Source organism: Asterias amurensis, chromosome 13, assembly GCF_032118995.1.
Source record: "Asterias amurensis chromosome 13, ASM3211899v1".
NCBI classification, from domain to species: domain Eukaryota; kingdom Metazoa; phylum Echinodermata; class Asteroidea; order Forcipulatida; family Asteriidae; genus Asterias; species Asterias amurensis.
In genome coordinates this window covers 16,079,798-16,092,205 of record NC_092660.1, presented here as the reverse complement: position 1 = coordinate 16,092,205, position 12,408 = coordinate 16,079,798, and the positions used below count along the sequence as shown (strand labels likewise).

General features: G+C 38.7%; 1 protein-coding gene across 1 annotated transcript in view; it reads right to left on the bottom strand.

Moving 5' to 3' along the window:
- Window positions 1-12,408, bottom strand: part of LOC139945881 (uncharacterized) — a 50,934-nt gene that overhangs the window by 9,235 nt on the left and 29,291 nt on the right. The window contains exons 16-21 of the mRNA XM_071943384.1: window positions 4,612-4,923; window positions 3,932-4,216; window positions 3,457-3,589; window positions 2,819-3,000; window positions 2,251-2,538; window positions 1,587-1,819 (exon numbers count right to left, since the gene is read on the bottom strand). Of these exons, the coding sequence (XP_071799485.1) occupies window positions 1,587-1,819; window positions 2,251-2,538; window positions 2,819-3,000; window positions 3,457-3,589; window positions 3,932-4,216; window positions 4,612-4,923 (1,433 nt within the window). The remainder of the gene's footprint in view (window positions 1-1,586; window positions 1,820-2,250; window positions 2,539-2,818; window positions 3,001-3,456; window positions 3,590-3,931; window positions 4,217-4,611; window positions 4,924-12,408) is intronic.

Sequence of the window (12,408 nt, the reverse complement as noted above, 5' to 3'; positions counted from 1 at the left end):
ATAAATTCAAAATGAAGCAAATATTTCAAAATGCATTTCTCTATGTTTTTGGGGAAAAGGGTTTATTTTTGAGACAGTTCTGTTACATCAGGATACAATTGCCCGAGTTTTTCTTACCAGAAATAAAAAGACAAATTTTGGCCCTGATCAAACCCGAAAGGAAAATATTCTGAGACCCCTGAAAAAAATGAAATTTTGAGGGCAAAAAATATGGTAAAAATGTTGATTTTGCAAGTTCAAAAAAACATATTCTAATGCACGTTCTAAAAATGGCACAAGGGTAAAACTTATAGCAATATTTTTTTGTAAAACCAAGGATGATACTTTGTAGTGATGTAAAAGGTTTTATGAAATATTTTTGTTTTTTGGTGGGGTGGAGTTGTAAATATTAACTAAAAAAACAGTTTTTCAGACCCTAAAGTGGCCTAAACACAAATGAACTGTTACCATGGCAACGTGTTATATTATGATTTGAAATGTAAATGCTGTTTATTTGGACCCCAAGTCCCTACCATCCACAAAGTATAAGAAAAATATTCCTTTTTTTTTACCATGGACACGTATGTCGATATTATGTGAAAAGACCCTTAAAAAGGCATTTTTCACGTTTTTGGGAAAAAAGTATAGTTTTGAGGCAGTACTGTCACAACAGGATACAATTGCCCAAGTTTTTGACACCAGATATGGAAAGACCAATGTTAGCCCTAATCACAGCCGAAGGAAAATTTTCTGAGACCCCTGGCAAGTTGACATTTTGGGGTCCAAAAATAGGGTAAAAATGTCGATTTTGCAAGTTCTAAAAACATACTGTAATGCATGATGCAAAAATAGCACAAGGGTGATATTTAAAGCAATAATATTTTTTCTCAAGGAAGGCCAATGATACTTTGTAGTGATATAAAAGTTTTTTTGAAATAATTTTGCATTTTGGTGGGGTGGAGTTGTAAATATGAGCTAAAAACTAGTTTTTCAGACCCCAAAATCGGCCTAAAATGGCCAAAAAACAAAATGAGCCGTTACCATGGCAACGGGCTATATATAGAATTGAAAATGCAATTTTGTTTACTTGCACCCCAAGGCCCTTCCACCCACAAAGTATAAAAAAAATTCATTTTTTGACCGTGAGCAACTATGTCAATTATTTACCTGAACTGACTCTTAAGGATCTCTCTGAAATAATCGATATATCTGCTGTTGGCTGTACGCTTAATACACACAATAATCATGCACAGTCGAGCTGAAACAAATAAAGGCTTGATTTATCTCGCAAAGTCGTTTCGTTCTGAAAGTATTAAAACCCAAGGTTGACTTGGTTGTCACGATGTCCTCTCTATACGACTTCATGGATGAGGCTCGGTAAGGCGACCTTTTTAGGCTCAGTACGTCATGATGTCAATGTGTTGTAAATTACTAAAATAAGTCAGATTCGCAAGTAATTACTGAAGCTCCGAAAAACTTCGCCTTACAATCGGAAAAATGGAAGGAAAAAGATGAAGAAAAAAAATGCAACTATTAAAATGTATTCAACTGAATCATCCAGGAAAGATCGTGTACAGGGGTGACACCGCTGATGTAAACGTAACTACCTGTACTGAGTATTTATGACTCCCTTCCAAATTCGAGATCTTCTTCGTCTGGCCCTGACTAGCAAGCTGCTTAGTGATTCTCACTGTTGATGTCTGGTTCCCTGACCTTGTCTTCCAATAGCGGATCTCGTAGCTAATGATGATGCCATGAGGAGGACTAGGAGCATTCCACGCTACGGTGATCCTGTCGCTCCTCGTAACTGGAAAAGTTACTTTGCTTGGGGGCAGAGGAACTGTAAGATGTGCAAATTTGTTTACCAATAATATTAATTTAAAAGCGTGAAAATTGGTGACCTTCATTTGTTTGAAGGCAGTTTGGTTGTATCCACGTTTTCGCAGATCATTGTTTAATTGTCGGGGTGTTTGTCTGGTTGAATGTAAAGTTTTTTTGTCTTTATATTACAAGAAGTTACAACAAATTTAGCACAAAATTCAAAATGTATTAATTATAGATTAATTGTTTCACATGGTCGCTATCTGTGTCTTTGCGTAAAAGCTAATAATTAATACACTTATTGGATACAAACAATTGCTTGCCGACACTCATTTGCTGGTCACTTCAATTAATTGTATTATCTTTAATTTAAATTGTTTATTGGATGTGAACTTAATTGTTGAAACACAATGATGATATATATATATTTTCGTAAGCCTAACTACTTACTTCCTTCTTCTGTTTGAGCTGTATTCGAGGCATTGGGTCCTGAACCAAACTGATTCTCGGCAGATACTGACAGTGTGTATGACGTAAAGGGAACGAGGCCAGTGAACTCTATCCCTGTACCAGAGGTTGTATCTTCGTTGAGTACTTCCTCTTCACTTCCGACGAGTATGTAATGATACTGGGTTATGATGCCATTACGCTGACCACACGCTGGTTGTTTCCAGGAGAACGCCATGGTTTGGTTGGTAACATCGATAGACTTCAAATCACTAGGAGCACCGGATGGTGCTAAAGTGAAAACAAAAGTAAAATACAAAAACAGAGAAGTCAGTGGACTATTAAATATATCATAAACACTGTAATGATTAGGTAATTAATTGTTTCACGGGCAACATGTCCTTTCTAAAAGAACATACCGATTGGAAATATACAGTGGTCTGATTGTTTCCTGCACCAAACAAAACACATTTCATAACAAACGGTTTAGGATGCTTTTCATAGACCAACTCGCCCGATCCAAGGCAACGTGCACCTTTAACCCAAATACAAACCAGTATTAAAAACTTACCGGTAATATTAGTGATGACTGTCACTGATGCCTCTTCCCCTGCCCCTGCACTGTTAGAAGGCGTGACGTACACACGATACGTAGAGTGAGGGTATAATCCAGTTATGGTTGTTGTTGTTGTTGACTGAGCGCCGCTGAGCCACTGCTCACGATTCTGGGTTACTTCACTGTCACACTGGTCCCTTTTACAAAAAATCAGTACAAACAAGATAACAATTGGGTCATGTTTATATTTTTCCAGAAGGAAGATAATGTTCGATCGACCATGCAAAATGTTTAAGCAACTTGCGTCCGTAACTGCAAAAAAACAAAGTAAATGGTGACGAGTTTAAGCCGTCTGACGTATATTAAGCAATTACTCGTTCAAATATAGGTTGGCCGACCATATTGCACAAACATGATTCAAAATTGCATTACAGGCAAATAACACCTGACGATACAATATCACCGAACACAAACACAAGTACTTTCAGTCAATGAAGTTTGCTTGTGCCAACTTTGAAGTCCTTAAACACGCTATATCCATCTGAGATAAAGAACATAACACATATGCATAATAATAATAAACGGTGTTTTTTTTTTTTTTTTTATAAGAATTTAGTTTATTGTTTTATTTTTCTAGATCATAAAATACAAACCTATTGGTGAGTTGATATTCTACGGTGTAATTACAAACTGGGCAGTTGTTGGCAGTTGGGTTTTGCCAAGTAACATGTATCTGGGTTGCGTCTGAGGTTGGGTTTGCTCGTAGGACGGTCACTCTTCCTGGAGCTAGTGTATAAAGAAGGACGTGTGAAGAGACCAAAGACGGGATTGAACATTGTCGGGTCATGTAAAGCAGTTCCCATAAAACAATCAAGCACCATTACTTGTTGTCACTCGTTGAGTTACCTTTATCAGAACAGTCTACTACGTTTTTGTCAGTGGTGAATATTTTTCGAATCAGACTCGACATGCAAAAAAATCACTAATGGTCAAAAACGTGTCTCGGTTGGCCATATCCGCGCCGATTTCTGAAGCTTTATTTCTTAGTGCTTCTTGTATTTTTTTTTTTTTTTTTTTTTTAGCTTTGTTTTAGATTCAATCGGTAAAGTTTATAGGTTATGTACATACCGATAGTTGTTGTGGTCTCTTCTCGCTCAAATGATGTGCCTATGCCTGTTCCGAGTGTAGTTACTACAATGGTGTAGGATGTACATGGAGACAAGTTGACAAACCGTACAGACGTGCCTCTTACATCCACCTGTTGTTGATGTTGGGCGTGTCCTGTTATATACAACTCTGCTCTGTAGCCTGTGATGCTGCCTCCTCTGCTACCGCAAGGGATAGGGTTCCAGGTGATGCCGATGCTACTGGCAGTCACTTCACTTCTATTAAACGTAGGCGCAGCTTGAGGGCCTGAATGAAATATTTTAAGGCAATAGTTGATCGTAGTTTCAAACATCAAACTCTTTTTTTTGTGACCACATGTGTTCGTTCAGACAAATGCCGCGTGTGGCAGATATCAAGACACAATTTGGGTTAATAAAACACAGTTCTTTGTTTCTGAATAGAGATTCATGGCTCACATGGGATGGATAACGTTCAACCAAATCCCCAAATTAGTTTTAAATCGTACACCTGCCAGACTGTGATCCACAAAGATCTAAACTCTTACTTGGAAATCTTCATGGTATATATGTTTAATTGCCGTCTCGATAATCAATAATTTATTCCATATTGAAAAAGATATAACCACCTTTTACGTAAATAAACAATCATGTACTGCTAAATGCATCAACTCAGACAAACACTTTTTTCACCGGTAATTTTTGACTTAGTTATCTGAATTCCGTGTCCAGCTTCATTTCTCGATGTAACATTGATCTTATATGTAGAGTATGCTTTCAATCCTTCTATAATGACTGAAGTGTCGGAAGTGTTCAGTGATGAAACACCGGCATGGTCAACCTCCTGACATTGCTCCAGATTGATGAGTTCATAGGTCACCAGGTAGTCAGCAGCGAGGCATGGATTGCCAGGGCTTGTACCAGGTGATGTCCATGATACTCGCAGTTGATCATGGCGTATTCGACTGATTGTCAAGCCAGTAACAGCATCTGGAGCTATATGGAATGGTAATGCAAAACGAATGGACTGTTATTACTGGATATGAGAAAATGACCAATAAATGGGGTTTTAGCGAAACAAAAATACAAAACAATGACCGCCTACAGGTACGGAGGTTTTTTTATTTTTTTTATTTTTTTTTTTATTAAATGTATTCACTATACCCTTAAAGGATTTGGGTACTTTTTCAAAATGTCCACAGATTTACATAAAACTTACCGGGTTTAAAGGTAATGATAGTGGAAAGCTTACCTTCAAATATTAATTACTGAGGTGCTGTAGTTTTTGAGAAATGAGTAAAACAATGTCATGAAAATACGTTTTTACATGCTCATAATTTTCGTCTCATGAGACGAAAATTATTTTCATTACATTGTTTTACTCATTTCCCCAAAACTACAGCACCTCAGCACGTAATATTTTCAGGGAAGCTTTCTACTATCATTATCTTCAAACTGTGTAAGTTTGGTGTAAATCTGTGGACATTGTGTTTTTTGTCCTACAAAAAGTACCCTTTAATTGAATATTGTTTTAAACATTGTTTAAAATTACTTTAATTTCTACCAACACGTACCTATTGTTCCAGTTTTTTCTCCACGGTAAAACGATGTTTCTCCACCTCTACTTAAAGTAATGACATTGATTCTGTAATATGTGCATGGGGATAATCGGTCAAACTGTGCAGATACTGATGGGTGTTGCACATCCCGAGACTGACCGGCTCGGCTCCGCCCTTCCCGAGACAACTCCACTCTATAACCAAGGATACGAACTCCTCTGCTACCACATGGGATGGGGTTCCAGGTGACGTTGATGCTACTGGACGTCACTCTACTGCTTTTGAATGTAGGTGCAATCCCGAGACCTGGTCGAAAGGCAAAGATAACACTGTAGGAGTAAACACAAATTGCGCCCATTTTTCCAACACTAGAGTCTTCCTCACTTCGAGACAGGTGGAATAGATAGGTTAACAGTACGGCTACATCCAAAAAAGCGTCAATCAATTGTACTCACTTCTCTCAGTTGTATTTTCTGAGATGTATTCCATGGGTCCATCACCTGCTTCATTTCTGGATGTGACATTGATCCTGTATGTAGAGTATGGATGAAGACCCTCGACAGTGATGGTTGTATCTGTAGTAATAACTGAACCACCGGAATAATCACCTTCCTGACACTGCTCCAGATTGATGAGTTCATAGGTCACCAGGTAGTCAGTGGCAGAGCAAGGATTGTCACGGTCGGTACCAGGGGCTATCCAATATACGCGTAATTGATCATGTCGTATGCGACCGATGATCAAGTCTGTAACAGCATCTGGAACTTTGAATAAACATTTACAAAAACAGTTGATTTGCGTGTGTGGGTGATACATATTTTAACCGGGGACCTAAAACAAAAGTGGACAATGGTCATCGGTTCGGTAAAGGTCTGTGGTTGGAAAACGTGTACAAAACCAACGGGTGCTGTTGCAAAAAAAAAGAAGTTAGCGTACAAACAAAAGAGGGACAATGTAGGAGGTCCACGATTGCAGGTGTATACACACTTGGTTGTGTGTGCGGTTTAGGGTTTTACGTTTTATTCGAATAAATTTTATCATAAGGCTTAAATTGTTTTAACATACTTTTCAATTTACCTCATATGGACTGTTAAGTTGAACTTCTTTACGCCCTGATATAATACGCGTCACAGTAACTCTTCAGTGACAGATCCTTGCAATTTGCTTATTGTAGAAATAATTATGTTTACTGCTGAACGCTAATATTTTATTTTAAGTATTTGCATATTACACGTTTCATCCCCGCATTTTGTCGCTGCCGTATTCCCAGGCGACCACCTGTTTGTGAATCATTTTTAACTGACTTTCAGCACAATGGAGAAGAGGACAATGCCAGCCATTGTGGCAGCTACATTTAGACTGAAACTATGGTTAAATGCAAACTTAAACTCACAATAAACAAGACACACAACATAATTGTAACAATATGTCGAACGGACTTATTTAAGAGGTTTACCCATTGATTTAGTCGTGTAGGATTCTTCACTGTAATTCCCGATGCCTTTACTCGTTTGTGCAGCAACTTTGATTTGATATTTTGTGCAAAGAGACAAGTTAAGGTTGACCGATGTACCCTCCACTGCAACTGGTTCAACGTCGCTGTCATGACCACCAAGTACCTCAAACATGTACACGTAGTTCACTATACTGAAGCCTTTTGATGGGCACATTACCGGTTCCCATGATAATGTGTGAGTGAATGAATCGTCAGCAGAATTAGAAGACACATTGAGACGTTGTGGCATCATGTTGGGAGCTGAAATCAATTATTGGTAAAAACTCTATTGTGTAATGTGTAAGATCAGACAATGAAGCACTTGCTTCGCATTGAAAGTGCTCAAGAATTGAAAAAAAAAAAAAAAAAAAAAACATGGATACAAAAGGCTTGGGAGACCACACCTCACATACACTCGTAATGCAAATAGAGACGCTGGCCTGGCTTTATTGTTTTGGTCACAACACCAACCACAAGCTTATTACGCGAACAACATGTTACAGTTCGGGCAAATTATACCATTTCGCTCGAGTTTAACATTAACATTTGGATACCTAAATTTTTGAAGAAGAACAAAAAAAAATTGTTGAAACAAATTTGATTAAAATGTGATTGTCATAAGTGGATCAAAGTGAGGAATAATGAATTATGGGAAGCTTGCTCATTAAACCTAGATGAAAACAACATACCTAATACTGTGCAAGTCGTATTGCATGATGGTCCGTAGTCCAAGTGAAGACACTGTCCTGTTGAAGAAAACACACATAGGAATAAATTTTAAAAAAATAATATAAAAAGTAAACTTGCAGGTACAGCCACATGTAAATCTCTTTGGAGTGAGTGTTGGCTCTGAAAAGAGCCGGTTGGGTCTCGACGTTTCGAACAGTATACTTTTAAGGAGATACCCATTTAATGGTTTGTACCGCAGGTTTACATAGTTTTTCATATTTCTCCAGACCCTGCAAAGCTACAAGAATGCTTAAATCGTAAGATATTAATTTAACCTTGAAATGGAAAAGCAAAACACATTCAAATAAATAACTGTTTTCTAGAAACTCTTCAATGTTAAACGTTACCATTGTTGATTGTATAGCTGCCAAAGGTATTAAAAGATAATAAGATAATAAAGATAATAAAGTTAAAGATAAGCTGCCAATGATAATCCTTCGGATTTGAACATGTGAGACAAAATGTTACACAAAATGTGTATCAAACAAAACATTAAAGATATACCTTTATGATGTATGTATTACTATCATGTTATTATTATTTTGCTATCATTTTAAGAAATCGCCAAAATCACAGGGCCAGGCGGACACTGCAACGTTTTAGGGCTAAACACTAAACTAAGTTTGTGCTGTCGACCAAAATCAACCAAAATTTGCCACCTGGCTGAAAAGAGGTAAATGATGTAGGCGTGGGTATCATCCACTAGGAGCCTTGCTGTTAGTGAAGGATGCACTACCTTCCCCTTTCCTTTTTCGAAGACATTGTAAAAAAACTTGTTTAAAGGAACGTTACAGAATTGAAAGAAAACAAAATCGTGAAGATCACAGATTTACATCAAACTTACACGGTTTGATGATAATAGTAGACAACATCCCTTAAAATAATTCTGCCTGAAATGCCATATTTAATGAGAAATAAATAATTTTACTTTGCGTTTAGAGTTTATCGCTCGTTAAACTTTTATTCATTTATTTTTTTGCATCAATATCATGAAAAATGTGTAATCGTATTTTTTTTCTCGTGACCCAGTTGGCCGATCGATAACAAACTGACACAGGTTTTTCAGTTTATGTATAAGGTGGATTTCATAAAGTGCTTACACTGCCAGCAACTGTTTTGTTAGCAAAAACAATTTTGTAATGCTTCCTTTAAATGCACTAGTGTGCTGCTGAAAACGTGAGATTTCGGGTTCGGTGAACAAGACCGCTCGGCCTCGAAACGCCATTTTCAATCAAACCAAAGGAGACACTGAAGGTTTAAAGAGAATGTATGGCAATGGGGGAGACATAACTTAACTCAACATAGAAACAATGTTAGAGATCACACTAGCGGTTGTAATGATTGTCAATGTGTATCTTACCTTGACAGTTATCCCCAGTATATCCTTGTGCACATTGCCTACTATCGCATCGACCTGTTATTCGATCACAGAACGTGTCGGTAGCGCAGTGACAAGCCTGTGTGCAGTCCATGCCGAACATCCCACCTGAACATGGTTCTAAAACATATAGGCCGTTGTTATAATTGGTGGATACAGCTCTGCTACGGTGAGGAAAGCCTTAGCAACATGGATATTTTCATACAGCCTCAGTTACAAAGTAAACTCACAAGCATGCCGACGTTGTGGGGATATGTCTTATGCTTTTTTTTTTTTTTTAACAGTAGAGTATATGTTTCTGAACAATAAATTATTTGTTTTAATATTTGTTTTTAACAATTTATATGTTTAATAAAGTTGTGTGGGGTGACTCCGCCTAACCCTTTTGTGACGTCAATCGAGGCAGACTTTGCCTCGATCGAACATCGAACACACGTACGTGCAAGTACATTCAAGTCCTAGTCGTGAGTTTCACATTTCGAAAAGGTTTTTCTTGCATTTTTACGACAATGTCGACCAGGTGTATTGCTGCTGGATGCAGCAAAACGACTAAAGATGGGATCAGTTTGCAAAGTGGTCCGGTCCGACGTCTTTTCCAGCGCTGTGCAGCAAACACTTCGAGCCGTCGTGCTTCGAGAATTCGGAATACACTACACGTTTTGACATGAAGAGAAAGTTATTTTCTACAACATAACGCCATCCCAACAATTTGTCCAGCTAGTGGTGAAGTCGAAGAAGGTACCTGAAAACCGTCACGAACCTAAAGGAGCATTTGCTTAACGTGAAGAAAAAAAAATCAGGTATTGTTTCAACTTTGAGGGCATGTTTTTAGCTTGCGCCAAGCGTCACTATGTTGTGTTGGTACTGCATGCGACTCATCCCGCCTCGATTTACGTCACGAACAGCGCCCTCTCGGGTCGGGCTTATTATAAAGTTTGTAAATAACATGGAAACTAATTTTGTAAAACATTAGTTAATATTTATTCATATTCCACTCATCAAAGCACATATTTTAGTGACAAAAGCTGTATTTTGACAAGTTACTACTTCCAGGTGACTTTAAATTAATTTGACCTAATTTTCTTGTTCCTGCTCTATTGTATAACTTATGTGGGCTGGCGAAAATGATACCAAATGAACATCGTTGTATCAGAGCTGCCCTGCAAATAGCGACCCAGGGTAGGTCTGAGGGCGATGTGACCCCCCCCCCCCCCCATTGTTGCGCAACGTTACCGCATTTTTACACATGTTTAGATGGGGTTTGCCATCCTCAGTTCTCTTCTTACATTGTGGTAATGGGATATTTTTTAGTCACGATCAAAAGAAACAGGATCAACATTTTTGTTCAGTATGTTATGTATTTCTTCTTTGGTCTTTTGCATTAATTTTGCTGAGCTCCTTTTCCGACTCTTTGTCGTGATAACGTGCCCGCGTCGAAACTGTACTCCACCAAATTGCGGATTTTGTAGTCCACAGAGTAAAACAGAAGGCCGAACAAGTTCCAGTGTGTCTATATATTATGTTAAACTTGTTTCACGATCCCGACCATATTGTGTTCAAAGCAAACTCCTTCTATAGCAAAAAGCTACCAATCCGAAGGCAACCTATAAACAAAGCATGCCATGGGCTAACGTATATAGGGCACACTGTATTTTGAATTTCCAGAAATAAAGTGACATTGATAATTACCATTATGTCCTTTAAAGACCATTTCACATAAAACAATAAAGGCAACTTACGTTCCACTGAGGTATAGATCAAAGTAAACCCTGAATATTCGACAGAACCGTCCGTTTCGAAGCGTAGGTAGGCCTGGTTGCTGGAAAGGGTCATATCGGCGGGTGGCGTATGTCCACAGAATTTGCCCAGCAGCGGTGACCAGCTGTAACGACCATCGCGAATCTGTGGAAAAAGGGTCGTAATTTTTGCTTTGTTTTTCTTTGCTGCTTGGATGTAATGTGAAAGTCCAACAGGACGACCCGGGAACCAATAAAGGCTAATTAGATGAATCCACTTATTAAGGGGTTTCACCCTAACGCTTACTAAACTGTGCAAATTGTGTGTGCCCGGACAATTTTATTTTTTCCCCAGGCCAATCTCCCGAAAGATAAATAGTAATAATCATAACATATAGAAGAGTTTGCGGTAACACCACGTAATAACAATCTCTAATTTAGAGATTGTTATTACGTGGTGTTGCCGCAAACTCTTCTATATCTTATCTCCACCATGCACAGTTTCAAACCCTACTTAATAATCATAATCATAATACCATATAGCCTTGCTCAAGGCAGTCGAATTATTCACTCCGAAAAAAGACCGCCGCTGTATAAAAACCCACCCGTATTCACTTTGCGTAAAACCCACCCGTATTCACTGTGCGTAACATCGCACGACACGATGCCCCCGTACACTATCCGCATGCGGAGGCCGTCAGGCCGACAGCCTTGTAGGATCTGTGTTGAAGCCACTGACCTCATTACTATAATAAGCGAAGAGTTCCCACGGTCAGCTCATTACCATAATGCCCGCGAAAGACGAGACATGTTTACCTCACACACCACCACCACGGACGCATGATAGGGTCCAAAGGTCGTGATAAGGGAAGTGCGTGATTGGACGTCAAAATGAATAATTCATTAGCCTCACATCCTGTGTTGTCTGATAGGTCTGACGAACGATATACATATTCATGAGCTGCATACTAGCATATCCTAGAGCCCCCCCCCCCCCGTTTCGTCCACTATTGGAATTTTTTTCAATACAACACATTAAAACGGGAAGATACAGACCCGACAAGGCTGTCGGCCTGACGGCCTCCGCATGCGGTTAGTGATGTACGAGTGCGATGACTTGTGTGAACAGTATTCGTGCGATGTGACAGTGTGTATACGGGTGGGTCATTCGGTGTGATCGCACACACCATGCACAGGGTATACGGCGGGTGGGTTTACAGCTGCGTCTTTTCGGAGCGAATAATGCGACTGCCTTGAGCAAGGCTAAATACCATACAAAAAATATATAAAAACAAATATTAGAATACACCAGCCTGGGAACTGAGCCCCCATTTAGTTACATGATATTAAGGACATCAACTCCCGGGGCATTGCATTTAGGAGAAACAGTAAAATGTCCAATACGGACAATGACTTCACCTAAAAACATATCATTATATGCGAATGATTGTCACCTATGTCGCTTTAATTTTAAGATAAATGGAGAATTAACAACGTTTCATATATTTTCAGAAAAGTAAAACAAAGAAGAAATCAAGATTTTTGTTTTCTTCAATCTTTAAAAGTGTGCAATGAAATGGGACC